This window comes from Miscanthus floridulus, chromosome 2, assembly GCF_019320115.1.
Source record: "Miscanthus floridulus cultivar M001 chromosome 2, ASM1932011v1, whole genome shotgun sequence".
Lineage (NCBI taxonomy): Eukaryota > Viridiplantae > Streptophyta > Magnoliopsida > Poales > Poaceae > Miscanthus > Miscanthus floridulus.
In genome coordinates, this window is record NC_089581.1 from 139455980 (window position 1) to 139480908 (window position 24929).

Below are 24929 nucleotides of genomic sequence, written 5' to 3' on the forward strand. Positions count from 1 at the left end.
CCTAGCTGAATCAATGTCTATATAATTCGGCTAGGTTTCTAGTGATTCTGGAGAGAAAAAAAACTTAGTCGATTCACCCATTCAACCAGGCCATATACTTAGCAGAGAATTCCTTATTTAACACTGGAAAAATGAGTCGTTCCTTTCTTGGTCCTGAAATTTTCTTCGTTCCCTATTTGACACTCACTTTAACTTTCATCCTTAATTTGACACTACCGTCAAATCCGTTAGCTAACGGTGTTAACTGGCTGTTAAAAAGACGTTTTTGCCCCTAGAAAAAAACGGCGAAGCAAATTTGAGAGGAAAAAAAACCTGCGCCCGCCTCTGATGCATGCGCCCAGCTGCAAAAAAAGGCACAGGTTTTTTTTCTCTCAAATTTGCTTCACCGCTTTTTTTTCTAGGGGCAAAAACGTCTTTTTAACAGCCAGTTAACACCGTTAGCTAACGGATTTGACGGTAGTGTTAAATTAGGGATGAAAGTTGAAGTGAGTGTCAAATAAGGAACGAAGAAAATTTCAGAGCCAAGAAAGGAACGACTCATTTTCCCAGTGTCAAATAAGGAATTCTCTCTATACTTAGGCCCCGTATGTTTTCTTCAGCAAAGTTAGAAACCGGGAAAGGGTGTTTCACACAAAATCGTTTCGGTTTCTTTGATGCACTTATGGGCTACCAATTTTATTTTTTAGTTGTAATCCCTTTTTAGTGCAACAAATTAAAATGGATTGTATTAAAGTTATTCTTCACCCACAAAGAGTTCATATTTTTTGAAGCATATGTTTATTTATAGGATTTTTAAGAAATTATATATCTTTTTGTGAATCAGAATCCAGTCTACAAACCAAATGATTCGAAACATTTCTAAGAGAATCTAGATCCCTATCAAACACACTGTTAATCCCTCAAACGGGCCGTCAATGCAACAGCTCATTTTGTCTGTATACATCGGATGATCGTGTGTTCATAAATGATACTCAGTGTAATTGATCTTGCACTGTTCATCCTCCTCATCTCCTGTGTACAAGTACAACTTGAACACCAGATGACTGGACCATCCACATGACCGATGACTATCTGCGTGTTCGGCTGGCTGGGCCACTCAGCGGGGCTTCACGTCTTACCATAACAGTATTTTTCTCTCACAACAATTAATCAGAACAGTATTTTTCAGTCCTGCCGAACAGGCTCTGTCTCTTCGGTCACTTTTAGCTTATATATGTAGTACTACGTGGCACAATAAAAAAGATAGGACTCATAGGACAGGAGTGACGTATGTAGGTATGTAGGAATTCATGAAGCCGCAAAATTGCAGTGTGCAGCGTTACAAAAACTAGGGACAACTTGACTTAAGTAAAATTGTTGTGACTATATTTGTAGTAGACAGTACAGATAAACATCCTGATACAACCAGGTACCTAGCAAAACTGCTCTACTTACCCTATTACATAGATTCAGGTACGATAGTTACAAAAAAGAACCCAGTTGCTCCGCGGATCAACATGAAACTTTTTTTTTCTGGTACACCAGTGATATGGTTAAGTAGCTACACAAGCTCGTCGTTGTCTGCACTCAATGTCTTCATTATCTGCACTCTCAGTGTCTTCGTTGTCTGCATCGTGTTCCTTGTGGCAGGGTACATTCATGTTCTGCTGTGACGAAATTATTCCTGCAATGGCTTTCGTGGCAGCAGCAGTCCTGTCGCTGCTTACTCCGTCCTCTTCGGTTTTCCCAACAGGTTCAGCACTTTCAGATGCACCATCCTCACTTTGCTGCGGAGGGAGTACAAAAAAAGGAATTTTACCCCTCTGCCAGTCATGAAGTACCATCTTGGCTGCTGTTGTCAGATCAGGCTCCCCACCCTGAGAACCAAAAGTGTAATTATTATATTATGGGAAAGAATACCATTACCATGTGTCTTTCTAACACAGGAGTAATATAGAATTTTGTAATAATCTGGCTAAATATCCTATTTTCTTAGCTGGGAGAAACTTGGTAGTTGGTAGAAATATAGCAAAAGACATCACCAGACATTAAGAACACATGCAATACCTTGAGAAGTTTTCCAGTAGTCCTGCACAGCTGGACAAGAAAATCGTTATCATCAGACCTGCAGAGAAAAGATAAATCCAGAATCAGACCATGCCATGGGTTTTAATTGAATCAAACTTTAACTATAAAAATCGGTGGTTATACATAGGAGCATGCTGAAAACCAGTATATTTAGTCATTCATCTTGGAGCACACTTTATATAAACAATTGATTGATGTATTCCTAACAATATGAAAGGTGCAATCATAGTAATACTAAACAATAACGTTGTTCTAAACAACATACCATTCTTGAATTTTGTACGCTCTTTGAAGATGCTCCTTTTTAACACGCCTAAGAACTTCACCAATGTGCTCAGCAGCATCCTCCAAATTTGTCACTCGCACCTTGTGACAAGTACATAAATTATAAAGCATACATGTAATGATAAAGGAACGACTAAGAAAAATAGTGTTTCCAGATAGTTGAGTAGTTGACATCAAATATATTTAATATGGAACAGGACACGTCATCGTCAACTCCCCTTAGAAAAGTGTATGAGCTAAACAATGTTTTACACGTCTCCCAGGAATAACCTCATGTTGAACTAAAATACTTTCTGATATTTGTTCAAGGAGCTATAGCAACTGGGGAAGGGAGGGGGCACTACATGCTTCAAATAATTGTTTTTGCCAATCCCAGGTAAAAAACATATGCAAAATGCACAGCTGCAGAAGATACATACCACACCCTTCAGAACTATATCAGTTTCTGAATCATTATTCTGATATACAACACCAGGACAATCAATCAAAAAGATCTTTTTAGTGAGAGTGATGTACTGCCACACTTTTGTCTCTCCAGGAATTGGAGCAACCTTGCAGACCTGAAGGCATAACCTAATCATCAGAATAACCTGAAAGAAAATTAGTAAGTGCTACCTTTAAAGCATGATGCTGAGAGAATTACACTCTTCGACCGTAGTGTGTTAATAACTGATGACTTCCCAACATTGGGGTACCCAACAAACCCGACAGAAATAGCTTGTTTGTCATTCTTCAAACGAGCAAACTGCCTCAATACTGACAGAAGAGATCCCTGTACATTTTTGAAAAGGTTAGGGCTTAATCAGATAGAACAGATATGAGATGATACACTGAAAAAGATGATGCAAAATGCAAACTTACTTTGCCAAATGACTTGTTGATGCTTGCATGGAATGCTAGGGTGGGATAGTCCTTTGAAAGGGTCCTTAACCATCCTTTTGTAGCCCAAGCAGGGATTAGATCACACTAAACGAAAGAAACAAATAATCAATACACCACTAGACATAACAACAGGAAGGTGATTAAGATTTTGTACAGAAATATGCCGCAGAGTAGCTGATACCTTATTTAGTAAGAAAACCAAGTGTTTGTGTTTGCAATTCTCTTTTAGATGTTTCTCTAGATGGTAGCATCTAGTGCCCATTGGATCCCTAGCATCCAACACCTGCAGAATAAAATCTATAAAGATTAAGCATACCATTGGTTGTTCACAGAGAAATCTTCACATGGACAAAAGAGTTGTGGTGCTAACCTGCACAACAACGTCCGAAGAGTCAATAACTTTGTATAGTTCACCCCAGATTCTTTTGCTCTGTCCCTTCTCAAACATTGTATGCCTCACTAGATCCCGTAAGCCGTCTTCCTCTTCCTCCCTTGGCAACTTTGATGAAGCATACTTTTGCTCAAATGCATCTGAAGAAGATAAAACAACATACACGTTCACAAAAATAAAACAGCAGTACACCAAACAAGGAGGTGCCAAATGACCATGGTAAAATTTAACCATCCAATGGGCTTCAAATTGCAAGTTCTACTAGAACATGAACATCAATGATTTAAAACATTTTAAACCAAAAATTATGGAGTTAACTTCAAAAGATCAATAGAAAAGATCAAATTGCTATCTTCTAAAATGGCATGCACTACTTTGGATAGTTTATCAAAGTGTAATGACAATCAATGTCCATGACTCACCTTGGGAATCATCAGCTCTCTTCAGCAAAGATTCATAGTCAAGAGCAGTTAGTTTCGGGCGTTTCCTCTTGCCCTTTGACCCAAAAGCATGCTCAAAAGGTTCAACATCAAGAAGATGTGCCCTCGCTTGCTGCATCAAAACAAGCAAATATACATAAGAATAACTTTTTGCATACTATACAGTGGTAGGATAAAAGGTATTAATATCCAGCCAACTCAACAGTCAAACAACACTACACTTAACCAACTAAACAGGGGAACAACATTGACAGTAGTTGCTTCAAACTAAAAAGGTCGCAATGTTACACTTGCCCCGTCCTTACATTTTCAACAGGGTGATGACCACAATGGCAGATGATAATCATAGACGCAAGAGTAGCACCTTTTGATGATCTTGCAAGAGCGATAGTGGCAGCTTCCGTTCTTTCAGGATGACACTGAAGTTGTCGGAAAGCCGACTCTGGAGTTCCTCCCGAAACATTTCAAGCTGTGGCTGGCCCACAACGCGAGTATTGCCTGCAAATACCAAGAGCTGGATCAACACGAGAAAGGTACAAGCAATCAGCATCCGTCAATGAAATTTAAGGAGACTTTTACCTCTGTACCATTATAAAAGATGGTCGTTTCCCACGTGCCACTAAAAAGTTAAGCCGCACCCATGCGCCATCCACCTAAACTTTCTTGTTCCCCAGGCCATTCCGTCCACCTTCTATTCGGTTTGTAACGTCTGACTGGTCTGACATGTGGGACCGAGCAGGAGAACTGACCATCTTACCCCTTGAGACTGGAGTGCATATACGGTGGGCAAATTGACTGGCATTGACCGCCATCTCACTTCTCTCTCTCTCGATTCCTCTCTCTCATCTCTTCCCCAAACCCTAGCGGCGGAGTCCGGATCGGCGGCGGCGGTGGTACCCTAGAGGCGTCGCGGCTGGGAGGCAAGAATACCCATCCCAGGTGCTTGTGGCGTCGATTTTTGGAGCTCGTGTGTACTCTGTTCGTCTGCTCATGCAGGTAAGCAGCAGGGCAACATGTTTTTGGTCATGATAAATATGCATGTCATTGTCAAGCTATAGTGATGCAATAATGAATATCCTTTCTTACAATCTTTATCTAATGATTTAAGCTTCAACGTATTTTCTCTAGCTTGAGCTAATTTATTTGCATGAGGAAATTTACACGGCTTCTACTCTGAATGTTTAGTGTGTCCAAAAATTGTGTGCTCCTATGTAAGATGGACGCAGACAGTAGCTTCAACCTAGAAATCCGGATTGTTGCTTCCAATGCGCGTGGTCAGTGGTACTCGTTGGACATGGTTGTGGATGCTGACCGGACTAACTTCAGAGATTTGTTTGGGTCCGTTGTCGACAAGTGTCCTCCCACGCACGGTGATGTAGCTCGAATGTTTTATTTGTGTCTGGACAGTAAGCTCCATGTTGAAGTCTGCAAAGACCAAGACTTGGTTGAAATGTTTGCCAAAAACAAGGCTTCGAAGTGCTGCTACTTGACATTTGCATATACTAGCCCAACTAGTGAGCCTCAGCTTCCCGATTGGGAGTTTGGTGACAATGCCCACTCTGTTCAAGCCCCAGTCACCCCTTCAGTCCACTGTCCTAGCATAGCTGAACCAAGCAAAAACACCCAGAGCGTGTCTGTAGTGCCTGAACATGAATCACTTGAAAACCCAAATCCATCCTATGAGCATGTGGGTGTTGATGATGAAGGATTGTATCTCGACCTTGGTCCTGATTATCCCGAACCTTCCAATCCTCATAAGCAAGACAGCCTGCTACCCCTGAGGTCTCTGAATCAGACACTGATGAAGAGTCTAATGTTGATGATCATGATGATGAGAAAGATTATGAAATAGAGGATGTAGATGATATTGTTAAAGATAAACAGCCTGAACAAATGCCTGATGCTGACTATGACAAGAAGGACCCTCCTATGGCAGTAGGCACTGTGTATTCAGACATTAATGCTTTTAGATTGGCTGTAGCTACTCATGCTGTGAGACGTGAGATCCATTATGACATTGAGGCTAGTGACACAGGGAGGTTTAGGGCAAGCTGCAGTTTCAAGGAAGAATTGGGCTGTCGGTGGAGAATTCATGCATCAACTACCAAGGATGGGCATACTGTAAAGGTATTCTGTTTTACCAAATGTACATTCATTTATTTTTTTTGGGCCTAATGATTGTAAGGACTGTTTCTTTTTTTAGGTGAAGAAGAATCCATTTGGCCATGACTGTCAGAGTGCCAGGAGGACTGGAGTCTGTGTAGGAGTCACACAGTTTTGGGTGTCATCAAGTGATTGATTGGCTGAAGAAAGATGGGACTCTGGGTGCCAAAGAACTGCAGAAGAAGTTGAATGCTGAATTTGGGATCTAGGTGCCCTACAGGAGAGTGTACAAAGGTAAAAACCTTGCCATGGATAAGCTGTATGGGCCTTGGGACAAAAGCTTTGATAACCTATTTAGACTTAAGGCTCAGTTAGAGGAAAGCAGTCCTGGTACTTTTTTTGTCATTGATCACCACACCATCAACAACAAGATAAGGTTTAATAGGCTGTTTTTTGCATTAAAGGCTTCTGTTGATGGCTTTTTTAGAGGTTGCAGACCATATCTTGCAGTAGATAGTACATTTTTAACTGGGAGGTTTAGGGGCCAATTGTGCATTGCCTGTGCAGTAGATGGGCACAACTGGATGTTCCCAGTAGCAGTTGGTGTCATTGATTCAGAGACTAATGAGAATTGGGTGTGGTTCATGGAGAGGCTGAAGGAAGCAATAGGCAGCCCAGATGGACTTACTTTCAGTACAGATTGTGGACAGGCAGTGATGCATGGAGTTAGTGAGGTTTTTCCAGGATGTGAACATAGAGAGTGTATGTATCATCTAGTACAAAATTTCAAGAAGAGGTACAGTGGAAAGATTTTTGATGATCATTTATGGACAGCTGCATATTCATGGAGCCCATACATGAAGGACCTACACATGGTTTTTATTGACTTGGAGAAGGCTTATGATAAAATACCAAGGAATGTTATGTGGTGGGCGTTGGACAAACATAAAGTCCCAACGAAGTACGTCGGGCTCATTAAGGACATGTACAGCAATGTTGTGACTAGAGTTCGAACAAGTGATGGAGACACGGATGACTTCCCGATTAGGATAGGACTACATCAAGGGTTAGCTTTGAGCCCTTATTTGTTTGCTTTAGTGATGGATGAGGTCACAAGGGACATACAAGGGGACATCCCTTGGTGTATGCTTTTCGCGGACGATGTAGTGCTAGTTGATGAAAGCCGGACAGGAGTGAATCAGAAACTGGAGTTATGGCGGGAGACTTTGGAGTCCAAAGGTTTTAGACTTAGTAGAACTAAAACTGAGTATATGAGATGTGACTTCGGCACTACTACTCGGGAGGAGGAAGATGTTAGTTTGGAAGGTCAAGTAGTGCCTAGGAAGGATACCTTTCGATATTTAGGATCAATGCTACAGAGGGACGGGGATATTGATGAAGATGTTAGCCATAAAATCAAAGCAGTGTGGATGAAGTGGCGGCAAGCGTCTGGTGTCCTATGTGACAAAAGGATACCATAGAAGCTAAAAGACAAGTTTTATAGAATGGCGATTAGACCTGCTATGTTGTATGGTGCAGAATGTTGGCCTACGAAAAGACGACATATTCAACAGCTAAGTGTCGCGGAAATGCGTATGTTGCGTTGGATTTGCGGTCATACAAGAAGGGATCGAGTTCGGAACGATGATATACGTGAGAGATTAGGGGTAGCGCCAATTGAAGAAAAGCTTGTCCAACACCGGTTGAGATGGTTTGGACATGTGCAACGGAGACCTCCAGATGCACCGGTGCGTAGTGGAATCCTAAGTCAGGATAGTAACGTGAAGAGAGACAGAGGAAGACCGAAGTTGACTTGGGTAGAGGCAATAAAAGGAGACTTGAAAGGATGGAATATACCCAAAGACTTAGCCTTAGATAGGAGTGCTTGGAAGACAGCTATTCACGTGGCTGAACCTTGATTGCTTCTGTTGGGTTTCAACTCTAGCCTACCCCAACTTGTTTGGGACTTAAAGGCTTTGTTGTTGTTGTTGTTGTTGTATCAAGCAATGGCTCAAGCCAAACCAGAGGCTATGGTATATCTCCAAGAGACTCACAAGAAAAAGTGGACTAGGAGCCAGTTTTTGACTAGTTCAAAGGTGGACTATGCCACTAATAACTTGGCTGAGTCCTTCAATAATTGAATAAAGCCTGAGAAAGGGAAGCACCTGGATGACTTGATGGACACCATTAGACAGAAGATATTGATCAAGTGGAATCATAGGAAGAGGGTGGCAAGGACATTTGAAGGCAAGATTTTACCTCATATTGTGAAGAAGCTGAGAGAAGACAGTTTCAACCTTGACATAGAAGTGATCACAAGCTCACTTGAAGGTGTTGCAGAAGTTTGTGCTAAGGGGGGCAGTTCATTTAGGTTTGTGGTTGACTTAGGTAATAGAACATGTTCATGTAATGCTTGGCAAGGGTCAGGAATACCCTACAAACATGCTATTGCGTACATCACTTCAATTCCTGGAGCAAAACTAGAAGACCATGTAGATGAGTACTTTTCTATCCAGAAATTCAAAGAAGCTTATGCAGGCTCTGTCCCATGTATTCCTGACAAGTCCATGTGGCCCAAAGCCACACATGGGTTCTTCATGCACCCTCCATTGCTTAAGTCAACAGCAGGAAGAAGGAAAAATAGGATGAAAGGGGCTCTGGAGGGAGGAAGTGGGAAGAAGAAGAAACATGAGTGTCCCATATGCCATGAATTGGGGCATCACTGGTACACTTGCAAGAATGGGGATCCAGCAGACATAGCTGCAATGGAGGCAGAAAGGTAATCAAATACATCTACATAAATGAAACTATCATTTAACTGAACTACATTTTCTATTAACAATTGTCTTTTGCAGAGGTCTCCCAAAGAAAAGGCAGAAGAAAGCAGCTAGTACCAATACAGAGACTAGCCTTGTGGTGGCCACTCCATCAACAGGGATGGTATTCCCATACAATGAGGCAGTGGCCAATGCTGCAGAAAAGAAGAGGAAGAGCAAATCATCTTCTTCAACAACTTCCAAGAAAAAGAAGGCATCAGCTAGCACTGCACCATCAACTCCAAACACCCTATCTGGCAGGTATGTTTTTCCTATAGTTCTGCAATTTCCCATTGTAATGAAGCTTGTTCCAATAACTGGTATTTGATAGTAACAGGTCTGGAACTGGTTCCAATGAACTAGTCTCCCTCCAGGCATCAACTGCAACAGTGCAGACACTATCATTGGAGGTTGTTCTGCCCCAGAGTTCACCAAGGAAGAAGATAGCAGTGAAGAAGAAGCTGACACCTAAGAAGCCTCCCCTTGTACCAGCAAGCCCAGCCAGCACAGCTTCAAATACCAGGAGCAAGAAGAAGGTAATGCTGGAATGAAAGGTGTCTGCCTGATTGTTGTGTGGGGATGTCTTTTGGCCTCATTTGCTTTTGTGACTGTTTTGCTAAAGCTGTGCCTGGTGCCTGCTTTTGGATGAGTAGTACATGAGCTACTGCTGTTTGCTGTGCCTGCTGGCATCATTTCATTTTGGCTTGACTAGAACTTAATGTCTGGATGAAGCACTTATGTGCCTGCTGTAATGTTGGTGACATGTTGAAAACTTTAGCTAATGCGTTGAAAACCAGTGACCAAATGTTGGTCTATGAACCATATTATTATTATATATTGTGTTAAATATTATTATTATATATTGTGTTCATTTCTTGTGTTGGCATCACGTACATACTCCAGTTTTTTTGGCATTAAAAAAAGGTGCACATTAATTCATATGTTCATGCATCACGTACCTACTCCAGTTTTTTTTTTTTTTTTTTTTGCGCCAACACAACTACCCAGCTCGGCCAGGGAGTGGCCAGAAGGACAATGGTGATTTTGATCGGCCTCTATGGCCTCAGGGCAAGCAGGTCTTTTCTCCATGCCGTTTCCCTCCGTTAGAGTGCAAAGTGGATGGAATGGCCTGGGAGACAAGAAAGTTTAGGTGGATAACGCATGGGTGTGGCCCAACTTTTTAGTGGCATGTGGAAAATGACCATCTTTTATAATGGTAAGTCTCAAATTTAAGCGGTGGAACCATCCAAGTAGATAACTATTGCCACATAGCAGCAATCAATCCTGGAGCCACAGTGAAGCATTCAATCGCACAATTGAAGCACCGACTAAGCATATCTTATCCGAATAAAGCCGTTCAGACATTGGAATTAGGCACGAAGCTAGGCGGTGTCAATCGGACTCACCGAACCACCGGCGGTCGGGCTCGATGCGGGTGTTGGGGAGCTCTTTAGACTGGAAGTCGTTCCTGAGCACCTTCCCGGAGCGGTCCCTCTTGGGCCGCGTCTTGTACATCTTGAGCCGCCGCACGGTGGCCGCGGACCGGCTCCCGCCGCCGGCGCCGCCGCCCGCGCCCTTCTTGTCATTGGGGCGGTTGACGTCGTTCGAGTGCCGCGGCTTGCCCGACACGCTCACCGCCTTCTCCTTCTTCTTCGCCATCTCCTACTCCCTCGTCTAGTTGGTAATCTCGTGAGTTCGCGAGGGAGAGGGGAGAGGGTGAAGAGTCGAAGGAGGCGGTGGGAGAGAGGAGGCAACGATGTTGGCAAGCTAGGGTTTTGAGAGGAGACGGTGGGAGCGGTGGAGTGGGCGGCGTGACTCGCACGTGCGCGTCAGGCATGTGAGCCTTTTGTGGGCTGGGTTTTGCCAAATGTAAGGGTCCGCTAACTTTTGGCCCACTACTCATGCGACGGCGTCTACCGTAAGTCCTTATTAACGGACAAGTAGATTTGGTACCGGAGTTTTTTTTTCTTTGCTAATATAAGGAACATGATGTACCATCGGAAGCTGTTTAAACCCACTTGAGTCTCCTCCCACCACAGAATTCGAGCCTCCGTGGCTCCTCCCCACGGCAACACGTGCCCTCACATGTTTTTCTAAAAAGCCCTTTGAACTTCAAGAAATCAACCTGCAGTCCACCCAGGAGGAGATGTACAGTACATATGTTCAGATATTTTACGTTTATGTCCATGACTTCAGCTTTATTTTGTATCTCATCTGTTTTTCATAACCCCCCTGCAAACGACCCTTCCCAGCCCCAACCCTAGCCAGTAGCCCCCTCATTCCTTTCTCTCATTTCTTTCTTCTTCTCTTCTCTTCCTTCTCCCTGTCGCCGCCGGTACCCTTCGTGTGTCACCGTGTGCGCCTGTCGGCTCGCCGCTGTTGCTCCCCCACGAAAGCTCCTCCTATCCACGTCTCTCTCTCTCCTGTCCTTTCCCCCCTCCTCTCCTTTTCCATTCATCTATCTACGCCGCCGCTTGGAGCTTGGGAGGAGGCTCGGGCACCGCCGTCAAGCTCTATCGTGCCCCTCATCTCCGGACGCCATGCCCTGATCTACTTCGACCGGTACTGAATCTATGCTTCCCCATGCTCGCTGCAACCGTGCCACGACAAATGCCCCTCTCCACCGGCATCTCCTTGCTCTCCTTCTGGTGCCCAGGTCAGCATCTCCTCCCCTCTTTATCCACTCCATCCAGCTGATGTCCTCCCTCTCCCTCCCTCCCTGTTGCGAAACCCTAGCCACATCCAAAATCCTTCCTTTCATCCTCTTCTATTTCTCTGGGATAATTAACTTTTTACCCATTATAACGGATGGCGCCTCCTCAAATAGCAACTTTAGGTTTGGCGCTACGCTTTTAGCAGCATAGAGAGAAAAACGATACATATTTACCACTTGTGCTCACGTGGCACGCCAGCTCCGCTGTCTAACTCGGATCTGAGTCAGCAGCTCCATACGAAAAGTCAGTCATGCCCCTCCCCTCATTGCCATAGATTAAAGGATGGACGGCTCATGATAGCCGCAGACAAATGATGACAAGAACAAAGCCTATCGCAACTAAATCAGAGTACAATACTTGCTCAACCAAAACCCATTGATCTGCTTTAGGACTTCAACTTTCAACTTGCAATGACAAATAAGTAATCCAGGGGCCCAAGGAACTTAACTGCAGTGTTCATCCTAATGCCTACCATTCACGCTACAAACAACAAAATCGATTGGTCTCCTATTTCCTAGACCCGCTCCTCATTCAAATAGGTTTCACACATCCAGCATCCAACGCAAGAAGCAGAGATGGGGATTAGGAGAGGAAGGTACCTGCTGAGAAACGAGGAACTGGTGCGCTTGCCATGGTCGCCATCACCGTAGATGCGCTTCTCCTCCCAGTTGACCCCGCTGCCGTGGATCTGGACACCATCACCACAGATTCGCTCCTCATCGCCACGGACGCCGCCTTCACTCTCCCTGATGTGGTTGTTGAGCCCGTAGCCATGTGCGCTTGTGGCCGCGCTCGAAACAACGTCACCGCCGCTCGGTGCTACGCTCGCTGCGCCTGTAACACCCCGGTGTTATGCCTGCATTTAGGCACTACAAATCATACATATCATGTATCATCAAGTATCCTAATCATACATGCCTTTTGAAACATGTTGTGAAACCTGAATGTTGCATACCTTTGTTAGAATTGTTTTGCCCTGATTTTGCTTGCTAGGTTAGTAAAACATGTTTGGCTACTATTGTAAATCATCTAGGATTGTTTAGTTCAATTTTTGGAGCAAGGTTTGTATTCAAATTAATTCAACATTTGGCTTCAAAAATAAATTCCCAAAAATTAGGGTTTTGAGTTAAACATGGACTTTGATTTTATAATTCAAAATCTAGAAAGAATTTGGCTTTGGTCATAAAAGCAAAGTTGTAGAGAATTAAATTCTAATCAACTTTCATTTTTGGTACATTTTCAAAAGATGTCATTTTCTTGCTCAAAATAATGTTTGAAAGTTGGCATTTAAAAATTCCTTGAAAATACAAATGAAAAAGGGCTTTTTCCCCTTCGTGGGCCGCCGCCTCGCTTCTGGCCCACGGCCAAAGCCGGCCAGCCAGCCTCCCGCCGCGCCGCGCGCCTCGCCTCAGCCCAGCCCAGCCCAGCGTCGCGCTGGCCTGCCTCCGCGCGCGCCTGCCCGCTGACGCGCCGCGCCGCGCGCCCGACCGCGGCAGAGCTTGCCCACCGCGTGGCAGCCATGCGCCGTCGACGCCGCCGCACGTCACAGCCGGCCTGTGCCCGCGCCCATGCGCTCGCCTATTCCTGCCGAAGCCGGTGTGCTCGCTCGCTCACTCCCGCGCTATTTCTCCTCTCCGCAAGCACCGCGCGCACTCGCTCTGCCTCTCGCCGCACCACCGCACCCGCTGGCGAAATCCGCCGCGGCTCCTCCACCTCGGCCAGCAATCATGCGCCCGCAGCTCTGCCTCACTCTCCTTCAAGTCGTGCTCGCATTTGCGTCGACTGCTGAGCTCAGGTAGAGCCGTCTCAAGCCCCACCACCGTCGGCCATGGCGCCATCGTGCTCGGCCACCATGGAAGACACCTTCCTCTTCTCTAGCCCCACCTAGCTACCCTCCCGCCTTCGCCAGCTTCTCGCGCATCGCGTGCTCCTGCTAACTCACCCTGTCACGGCCGGCAATGGCCGCCGGCCTCATGGCCGAGCCACGCTGCCGCTGGCGGCCTCGTGGCCGAGTCGTGCCGCCGCGACGTCGCAGCGCCGGCGTGGCCTCTACCTCAGCCAAGCCAGGTCGAGCCAGGCCGTGGGCTGATGCCCTGCCGGGCCGTCTCCCCTTCCTTGCGCTCGGGCCGCGCAGGCCAAAAGTGGCCGTGGGCCGATGAAATCCAGCAGGCTGGCCCAGTAGCCGTAGGATAAATGGTTTTCAATTTATTCTTTATTATTTGAAAATAGGAATGGTTTGAAAAATGTTTGGGTACTCAAATTTGTTCCAAATCTATTGAAATAAATTTGTCTAGGTTCCTTATCATCAGATCTACTTGGGAAAATTTTTGCATGTCATTTTTGAGATACTTTGCTATAGAATTTTATTTAATCATGTATATTGCTGATAGCTTGAAAAATATGTAGAAAAATCTATAGGTTTCAGAAAAATATGATTCCAAGTTTGTTAATCTTATTATGTCATGTACTTCCTAGGAAAAATATGTTTCATGCATGTGTTGTGGGAAAATTTTGAGGTATAGTTCAAGTACCTTTAATTGCTAATTTTTGTTATTTTAGCTAGAGAGCAAACTTTGTATAAAACATGTATGTGATAATTTTTGTATAGTAGTTGTATGCTATGAAGAACATAGGAAAAATACTAACTCTGTTGTTTGACACTTTTCCCAGTACAAAAGTATTTTTATGTTAATAATCATGCCATAGCTTGTTATTTTTGTGTAGGCTAACCCACTCATTCAAACACCATGAAAATCTGATGGTAGACTACTTAGGATAGTACTTTGCTATAGTAATTTTCTAAGCAAGAAAAATAGATATTGCTATTCAAACCTATTATTAATTAGGTTTTAATTAAGTGTTGCTTTTTGTGGGATTAAGAAATTAGTAAAGCTTTGGTGTATCTTTGAAGCATTTAATAAGATGTGTTGAATTAACATATTAGTAGTAGAAGAGAATGCAGTAGATGACATGTGCTTGTAGTATATTTTCTTGGATGATGTTGACTACCTTGCATTCAAACATATCCATTGTATTCATCTCATCCGATGCACCGATTGCATAAGCACTTACGCACCTTGCATCATACAGGATCGTAAACCAAGAACCCAGTCGTCATACCCGAGGAGCCTGAGGAGCAGTTCGAGGTACAGCCGTAGGAAGTGCCAGAAGCTGACGAGGAGGACGTTTAGGAACTTCCAGAGTGCCTCGATCACCGTCTGAGCTCCTTCGAGAGAGGCAAGCCCCGGAGCATTTTCTCCTAGTTTGCAATTATTTAATTAAATGCTTTACTTTAATTGATGCATTATGTTCAGGAGTTGTTTGCAACCGTTGCTGCATTATACCTTGTTTACCTTTGTTATACTATATCCTTGTTACTTTGGTATCCGCAGTCGAGTCAATGCTTAGCTGGCTTAGACCGATAGAAGTCGGGTGATTTCCTGTCACCTGCGAGCTATAGGTGGTTACTTGGATCTGCTTGGATGACTAAGAAGTCATGGTATAACTAAGTGTTAAATGAAGTTGAGACTGGACGGAGACTTGTAGAGTTTTTGACTGTAGTGTTTCCGTCTGTGTCGATTAAGGACCGACCGTTGTTGGGCCTTGAGTCATGTTGAACGCATGCCTTATATTTAGCTGGCCGGATAAAGTACCTTCCGACCGCAAAGCTGGGAGATTATTCGGGCCGAGTAGATTGCCCACAACACACTGTGCCGGAGCAGGTGTGGTAGGACACGGGGGCGAGATGATAAGACCAAAGTGCAGTCGGTCGGCCCTCGGGTACATGTGGTTCCTAGCAAACTCGAGATTCCTGGATAGTTGACTCGGTGATCAATATCTCACTTTAGCGGGTGAGTGAGGTTTGTGTAAGAAATAAATCACCAGCTGGTTAGGAATCGATTCGAATCGCCATCGCTCCTAGATAGTGAGCACTTGACTTGAGTTACTTCATCGTAGTAAATGTTTATAGAACACTTGGACAGTTATAATGAATATGATAGTATGGAAGTTGTTTAATGATCATTGGTTATCATTATCTGCTTAATCACATGTTTGCTCTAGTATAGGTGCAAATTTAGTCGACAGGTTAATAACAATTAACTTGACAATAATGCTTTAAAAAGAGTCTTGAAATGCTAAAAATGCTTCTTTTTGCAAATGAGTCAGCTACCCTACTATAAAGCCCTTCATAATCCTTGGTGTCATTATTTTTGGTTATGTCGGGTAAGTCTAGCTGAGTACCTTCTCGTACTCAGGGTTTTATTCCCACTTGTTGTAGATGGGCAGATGTATTACGGCTACTGTATCAACTGCCTTTATCCTGCGATGGGTGATGCTTAGGACCATGGGCATGGTCATTCCTTACGTCTCGTCTGATGCTTTTATTGGAGATGATCATTCGCTGGCACTATATTTGAACTCCACGTGAGTGTGTGTGGTTTGAACAAATGACTTCTGCTACTTTTATTCGAACTTGTTTTGTAATAACTATATTGAAACTCTGATGTATCTGAGATGCAAACTTTTATATAATATGTGATGGTGACCGCTAAACTTATTATGATCTTGGCTGGAATGGAAGTTGGCTTGAAATCCTTTGTGATTTCACGGACTACCGGGTTATACGGGCTTAAGTTTGCTAAATCGTCTACTCTGGCGGATGATTTTCTTACTTAATTTCGTATAATTGGTCGATTCTGTTATAGCTGGCATCAGAGCATGGTTTAGCATGTTACTGTTCACAAGTGTATTTAAAACAAAAAAGGCATTTGAAAAACGTGATTTCCAAACTATAAAGTGTGCTAGTGGTCATATCCTTTATACCCAGTTAAGGACTTTAGGTGGCTTAATTAAGTACTGACTGGGGTTCTTGCATCATATTTCTCTTTCGTCGCTCATACGGCGTGCTATTGTATGAGTGCCACTTGTTGGAGTGGTAATGTATGGATCATTTGCCTCTACGCCTCGGTAAGTGTGAGTTGTGAGAGCATGATCGGATACACCGCCGATCTAGGGTGAATGCTTATATGATGCTGGAGTAATTACATGTTCTACGCATGTTTTACAAAAGCATCTCATGTATGGGTCTTCCATCTGTTGAGGCGATGCCGTCAATAGGACGATGGTTCGGGTAGTTACTACCGTTGTACACGTATCAGGGGATTCGTGTAGAGCATGTAGATAAAACTTTACTGCTTTTATGTATTCATTAGGAATTGGGCTGAAATGAATCTTCTGCAGGTACATAACAACGCTATCGTGTAGAACGTATTAGCTACGTATTTGAGAGATCGTTTGTATGCCACCGAATTCGTCGTTAGAAATTATTTATTTCCTAAGTTTGTGAGAACGTATGGCACGTACATGCATCATGTTACTTGTGCATTTCATTCATGTCATGCATTCCTCCCCTTATAAATTGATTATCTCATTTTGATAAAAGTTGTATCACCAAAAATATGTTTCCCCGAGGTAATAAAAGAACTTTTGCTACAGATGGCCCGCACAAAGCAGACCGCTCGTAAGTCCACCGAAGGAAGAGCACCTCGACGTCCATTAGCCTTGAGGGAGCACCACACCACGGACACCTTCTTGAGTGAGTTTGGCATGCCGACCTTGCTTTGGAGAGTGCTCCATGATGTGGGGTACCCAGAGGGTCAGGAGCCGGGGTACTCCTGGAATGAGAGCCAGTTAGCAGAGGATGGACTCACAGTGGTGGAGATCACGGTTCCTGCTCTCGATGATGCTCCAAATTGGGATGGTTGGTATTTGGAGTTTGAGGGTCACACTCCAGCTGAGGGTGCAGAGGGAGTAGCCTTCCGTGTCATCAGGGACATTATGAGCAAATTTCCTAGTGAGCTTGCAGCAGCTCTAGCTGGCACTTTTCCTAGGGATGATCCTCGTGATGCCATTTGGGTTCAGCCTCAGGGAAGTGCGTTGGTCAGAGGTCCAGTTGAGGGACAGGCTAGCGACAACCAGGCAATGAGTGCTATGTTCGCCGCCATCAGGGCGTATGAGGGTCTCGAGAGTACCTACTGGACTTTGACTAGCTTGCGTGGTGAGGATAAGCTCAAGGGGAGAAAGCAAAAGAAGAGACAGGCACGTGCTATAGCTAGTTTGCAGGAGCAATTGGCTGATATGAACTTACAGTGAGATCAGGCGATTGAGAGAGGTGATAGAGCTATGCAGCGGGTGCATACATTGACTCAAGCCAACAACAATGCAGACCACATGATAGAACAGTTGGTTCAGGAAAGGAATGAAGCCTGGGACGAGAGGGACCTTCTGTTGCAGAGGGTCAATGAGCTAAAGGAATACAACGGCAACCTGCACGAGGAGTTTCATGTGCTCTACAATGGGGTTGGCCCATATGCTCCACCAGACGTCGCTGGCATGGACATCGACGACGACAACGAGGACAAGCCTATAGTTTCACCTGGGGGCGATGGTGACGTCTCCGATCCCGACGATGGCCCCAAGGAGTAGGCTAGTTGCCTTGCGCTAGTATCTAGGTCCTGTCGCGATGACCTTTCTTTTGTTAGCATGTAACCTATTGTATGTTGCTTCAAACATATGAGACTTGGCATGTGGTTGGAACTTGATTTTCGAATGCGATATCTGAATGCATAAAAGTCCAGTGTATGTATGCTGGCAAATTGGTTGTATGGACGCGATGTTTGCCGTTGAAGTAATTTGATTAAGTGTTGTTGTTTTAATTGGGATGCGATTGTTGTGCCTCTGTTTTATTGTATGAATTTATTCTCTCCAATAAATTCAGTACGGCATAATTTTTCCTTCACTCGCAATTATTACAGCTTCACTCAATCATTACTTGTTGCTGAAATATGTAGATGACAAACACTCACCGAACCATGTATGAGGCCGCTGAGACCGGTGCTAACGGTGTGGGGACCGGTGGTGGTGGTGGTGGAAACCACGGCAACAACAATGAACCTCCCCATGAACTGCATTTGCCACCTCCTCCCCCGTTTACCCCCGAGATGTTCCTCGCACAGTTGCTCGGGAGTCAGCGCAACGCGGAACAATCCCAGAAGAACATGGAGGATTTTCTGTGCACCATCGCCAACAACGTTCAACGTGGTAACAATCAAGGCGGTGGCATGGGAGTGAACCAATATAGCAGCTTCAAAGATTTCATGGACACTAGGCCGCCAGTATTCAAGGAAGCAACAGAGCCACTCGATGCTGAGGAATGGATCAACACGATGAAAGATAAATTCCATGTGTTGAGGATGACTGAGGTTCTGAAAACAGAGTATGCTGCACTTCAGTTGCAAGGACCAGCGGGAATGTGGTGGAAACACCATCGCACCACCTTCCCTCCAAATGCTCAGATTTCTTGGAGAGAGTTTGCTGAGGCCTTCCGTGGAGTCTATATTCCACTCGGGCTGATCGAGATGAAGTTGGGAGAGTTTCTGGCGTTGAACCAGGGCACCAAGACCGTGACGCAATATCTGCATGCCTTCAACAACTTGTGTCGCTATGCTCCCGACATGGTTGACACAGATGCTAAAAGGATAGCCAGTTTCAAGAGGGGACTCAATCCAAAAATAATGAAGCATGTTGGTACCAACAACCGCGTCAGATTCAATGACTTCATCAGTGACTGTCTGAAGCAAGAGAAGAATAGCAATGCCAGCACCACAGCTAAGACATGCAAGAGAGCCCTTAAAGGTGGTCCTTCCCAAGCTAGAGCACCTATGGGAAGTCGTCCTCCATATCACCCATTGGCACCTGGCGCTAAGTTCAGGCCACCTCAGCAAAGAAGTCAGAATTTCTGTGGACCCCAGAAGCCTTACAAGATGGTAGTATAGCCCAACAAAGTAGCCGCAACTGTGGTACAAGGTAGTTCTAAGGGAGCTGTGGGATCTGCCGGGACAGTGAGGGGACCCTGCTATAACTATGATCAACCCAGCCATTTCTTGAGGTTTTGTCCATACCTGCCCAAGAAGAAGCAGCAGACTTATAATGCTAGAGTGCATAGTATGATAGTGGATGAAATTCTTGAGGGAGAGCTCGTCACTACTGGTAAGTTTCCTGTCAACGAAAATCCTATAGTTGTTCTATTTGATTCTGGATCATCGCATTCTTTTATGAGTCAAGCATTTGCACAGAAACATGAACAACTATGTACAGAATTGGGTTATGGTTACCATATAAGTTCAGTAGGGGCTGATGTTTTGACCAATTGGATGGTTCGAGGGGCAACCCTTGAATTAGGTAGTAGGAAGTTCTGAGTGAACTTGATAGTTATGCCGGGATTAGTTTTGGATGTCATTATAAGGATGAATTGGATGAAGGATTGGGAAGCAGTCATAGATACTAGAAGTCGAGTACTTACCCTTAAGGATCCCCTAGGTGAGGGTACTTTCCAAGTACCATTGCCTCAAAGAACAGACCTTATAAGTGTTACATGTGCTACGGCAGTCATTCCTATTCATCAGATTCTGGTAGTGTGTGAATTTCCGGATGTATTCCTAGATGAGCTACCTGGTCTTCCGCCGGATAGGGAGATTGAGTTTGGAATTGAGTTAGTCCCCAAAATAGCTCTGATTTCAAGGAGACCCTATCGGATGCCTCCAGATGAACTAACTGAGCTGAAGAAGCAATTAGAAGATTTATCAAAAAAGGGGTTTATTCAGCCAAGCAAGTCTGAATAGGGATGTCCCGCCTTGTTTGTGAAGAAAAAGAAAGAGGGCACGTTGAGAATATGCGTAGATTACAGGCCACTCAACGCTGTGACCATCAAGAATAAGTATCCCTTGCCTCATATTGATGTTCTGTTTGACCAATTAGCCAAGGCCAAGGTGTTCTCAAAAATAGATTTGAGATCCGGTTATCATCAGATCAAGATTAGGCCACAGGATATACCAAAAACTACATTTTCCACCAGATATGGGTTGTATGAGTATTTTGTCATGTCCTTTGGCTTGACAAATGCTCCTGCATACTTTATGTTTTTGATGAATACAGTTTTCATGCCAGAATTGGATAAGTTTGTGGTAGTGTTCATCGATGACATTCTGGTGTACTCCGAGAATGAGAAAGATCATGAAGAGCATCTGAGAACTGTCTTGACTAGACTTAGGGATCATCAACTGTATGCTAAGTTTAGCAAATGTGAATTCTGGTTGAAGGAAGTTCCTTTCCTTGGTCACATTCTGTCAGAGAATGGGGTTTTAGTCGATCCAAGTAAGGTGCAAGAAGTTATGAATTGGAAAGCACCGACCACAATTCCTAAGATTAGAAGTTTCTTAGGACTAGCGGGTTATTACCATCGCTTTATACCAATCTTTTCAAAGATTGCCAAACCGATGACAAGTCTCCTACAGAAGGATCACAAGTTTGTATGGACAGAGGAGTGTGAAGTAGCTTTTCACACTTTGCGGAAACTGTTGACCACTGCTCCTGTTCTAGCACAACCAGATATCGAGAAACCATTTAATGTGTTTTGCGACGCATCAAAAACTGGATTAGGCTGTGTTCTTATGCAAGAAAGGAGAGTCATTGCTTATGCATCACGTCAATTGAGAAAGCACAAGGTTAACTATTCAACACATGATCTTAAACTTGTTGTAGTTGTGCACGCCCTAAAAATTTAGAGACATTATCTACTTGGTAATGTGTGCAACATTTTCACAGATCACAAGAGTCTTAAGTACATCTTTACCCAACCAGAGTTAAACATGAGACAATGCAGATGGTTAGAATTGATCAAAGATTACAACTTGAATGTGCAATATTATCCTAGAAAAGCCAATGTAGTGGCAGATGTTTTGAGCAGAAAGTCACATTACTTGAATGTGCAGCCATTACTTGAATATGGGTTCGATCTAATGCATCCTGCTATGTTGCATAGTATTCAGATTAGTTGCTCTTTGGAGAGTAAGATAATAGAAGGCCAGAAAATCGACAAGGGGATATTCCACATCAAAGAGAAAATAAAAGAAAAGTCATCTTCACACTTTAAAGTGGATGAACAGGGCGTGTTGTGGTTTGACGACCATCTTGTGGTTCCTAAGGATCGAGAGCTTAGGAATAAACTCATGGATGAAGCTCACCTTTCTAAGCTATCTATCCATCCCAGAAGTAGTAAGATGTATCAAGAACTAAGATCTCGTTATTGGTGGACCAAAATGAAGAAAGAAATTACAGCATATGTTGTCAGATGTGACACATGTTGTCGAGTGAAAGCCATTCACATGAAACCTGCCGATATGTTGCAACCCTTATCAGTCCCTGGTTGGAAGTGGGACGATATAAGTATGGATTTTATCATGGGTTTGCCCACTACTCAAAAAGGACATGATTCAATTTGGGTAATTGTGGACCGTCTTACCAAGACCGCTCATTTCTTGCGTGTCAAAATAGATTATTGACCACCTCAATATGCCGAGAAGTATATCGCAGAAATTATGAGGTTGCATGGTATACCAAAGACCATAGTATCTGATAGAGGCTCACAGTTCATGGCTCACTTTTGGGAACATTTACACAAAGGCTTAGGAACTAGTTTGATTCGCAGTACCGCTTATCATCCTCAGACAGATGGTCAGACTGAATGAGTGAATGCTGTTTTGGAGGATATGTTAAGAGACTGTGTATTGTCTTCTAAGGGATCATGGGAGTCATGGTTACCGTTAGCTGAGTTTTCTTATAATAATAGTTATCAAGAAAGCATCAAGATGGCCCCATTCGAAGCTTTATATGGCAGAAAATGTAGAACACCATTGAATTGGGTCGAGCCTAGAGATAGAAGGTATTATGGCATTGACTTTGTAGAAGAAGCCGAGAAGAAAGTTTATATTATTTAGCAGAATATTAAAGCAGCCCAATCACGTTAGAAAAGTTATGCAGACAAAAGAAGGAGACCCCTTGTGTTTGAAGTTTGTGACTATATTTATCTGAAAGTCACGCCAATGAAGAAGAAAAGATTTGGAGTCCGAAGAAAGCTTGCTGTGAGATTCATAGGACCATACAAGATCTTAGAACAAAGTGGTCCGGTAGCCTACAAGTTAGAGTTACCTAAGATAATGAGTACCGTTTTCCCAGTTTTCCATGTATCACATCTTAAGAAATATTTGCGTGTTCCGGAGAAAAGAATAGAACCTCGAGGTATCTAACTCAAATCAGATTTGGTGTATCGTGAGCAACCAGTCCAGGTGTTAGACACTAAGGAACGTGCTACTCAGAATAGTGTGGTGAAAACATACAAGATACAGTGGGATCATCATGATGAGGGAGATGTAACTTGGGAAACAGGAGAGTATCTACAAAAGGCTTATGAATATTTTTATAACAAATGGTTCGTAACCCAAATCTCGAGACGAGATTTTTATAAGAGGGGAGGGCTGTAACACCCCGGTGTTATGCCTGCATTTAGGCACTACAAATCATACATATCATGCATCATCAAGCATCCTAATCATACATGCCTTTTGAAACATGTTGTGAAACCTGAATGTTGCATACCTTTGTTAGAATTGTTTTGCCCTGATTTTGCTTGCTAGTTTAGTAAAACATGTTTGGCTACTATTGTAAAGCATCTAGGATTGTTTAGTTCAATTTTTGGAGCAAGGTTTGTATTCAAATTAATTCAACATTTGGCTTCAAATATAAATTCCCAAAAATTAGGGTTTTGAGTTAAACATGGACTTTGATTTTACAATTCAAAATCTAGAAATAATTTGGCTTTGGTCATAAAAGAAAAGTTGTAGAGAATTAAATTCTAATCAACTTTCATTTTTGGTACATTTTCAAAAAATATCATTTTCTTGCTCAAAATAATGTTTGAAAGTTGGCATTTAAAAATTCCTTGAAAATACAAATGAAAAAGAGCTTTTTCCCCTTCGCGGGCCGTCGCCTCGCTTCTGGCCTACGGCCGAAGCCGGCCCAGCCAGCCTCCCACCGCGTCGCGCGCCTCACCTCAGCCCAGCCCAGCCCAACGTCGCGCTGGCCTGCCTCCGCGCGCGCCTGCCTGCTGACGCGCCGCGCCGCGCGCCCGACCGCGGCAGAGCTTGCCCGCCGCGTGGCGGCCATACGCCGTCGACGCCACCGCGCATCGCAGCCGGCCTGCGCCCGCGCCCACGTGCTCGCCTATTCTTGCTGAAGCCGGTGCGCTCGCTCGCTCACTCCCGCGCTGTTTCTCCTCTCCGCAAGCACCGCGCGCACTCGCTCTGCCTCTCGCCGCGCCACCGCACCCGCCGGCGAAATCCACCGCGGCTCCTCCACCTCGGCCAGCAATCACATGCCCACAGCTCCGCCTCACTCTCCTTCAAGTCGTGCTCGCATTTGCGCCGACCGCTGAGCTCAGGTAGAGCCGTCTCAAGCCCCACCACCGTCGGCCATGGCGCCGCCGTGCTCAGCCGCCATGGAAGACACCTTCTTCCTCTTCTCTAGCCCCGCCTAGCTACCCTCCCACCTTCGCCAGCTTCTCGCGCATCGCGTGCTCCTACTAACTCGCCCTGTCACGGCCGGCAATGACTGTCGGCCTCATGGCCGAGCCGCGCCGCCGCGACGTCGCAGCGCCGGCGTGGCCTCTGCCTCAGCCAAGACACGCCGAGCCAGGCCGTGGGCTGACGCCCTGCCGGGCCGTCTCCCCTTCCTTGCGCTTGGGCCGCGCAGGCCAAAAGTGGCCGTGGGCTGATGAAATCCAGCGGGCTGGCCCAGTAGCTGTAGGATAAATGGTTTTCAATTTATTCTTTATTATTTGAAAATAGGAATGGTTTGAAAAATGTTTGGGTACTCAAATTTACTCTAAATCTGTTGAAATAAATTTGTCTAGGTTCCTTATCATCAGATCTACTTGGGAAAATTTTTGCATGTCATTTTTGAGATACTTTGCTGTAGAATTTTATTTAATCATGTATATTGCTGATAGCTTGAAAAATATGTAGAAAAATCTATAGGTTTCAGAAAAATATGATTCTAAGTTTGTTAATCTTCTTATGTCATATACTTCCTAGGAAAAATATGTTTCATACATGTGTTGTGGGAAAATTTTGAGGTGTAGTTCAAGTACCTTTAATGGCTGATTTTTGTTATTTTAGCTAGAGAGCAAACTTTGTATAAAACATATATGTGATAATTTTTGTATAGTAGTTGTATGCTATGAAGAACATAGGAAAAATACTAACTCTATTGTTTGACACTTTTCCTAGTACAAAGTATTTTCATGTTCATAATCATGCCATAGCTTGTTATTTTTGTG

General features: G+C 44.1%; 1 protein-coding gene across 1 annotated transcript; it reads right to left on the bottom strand.

Moving 5' to 3' along the window:
- Positions 1–1259: 1259 nt before the first annotated feature.
- LOC136539860 (nuclear/nucleolar GTPase 2) lies at positions 1260–10779 on the bottom strand. The gene is made up of 11 exons (XM_066531854.1): positions 10391–10779; positions 4430–4563; positions 4048–4177; positions 3605–3765; positions 3416–3517; positions 3214–3318; positions 2996–3124; positions 2772–2912; positions 2333–2433; positions 2047–2104; positions 1260–1856 (listed from the first exon to the last, which is right to left on the bottom strand). Exons 1-11 carry the CDS (start codon positions 10641–10643, stop codon positions 1533–1535), a joined length of 1638 nt encoding a protein of 545 aa, XP_066387951.1. The 5' UTR covers positions 10644–10779; the 3' UTR covers positions 1260–1532.
- Positions 10780–24929: the final 14150 nt, after the last annotated feature.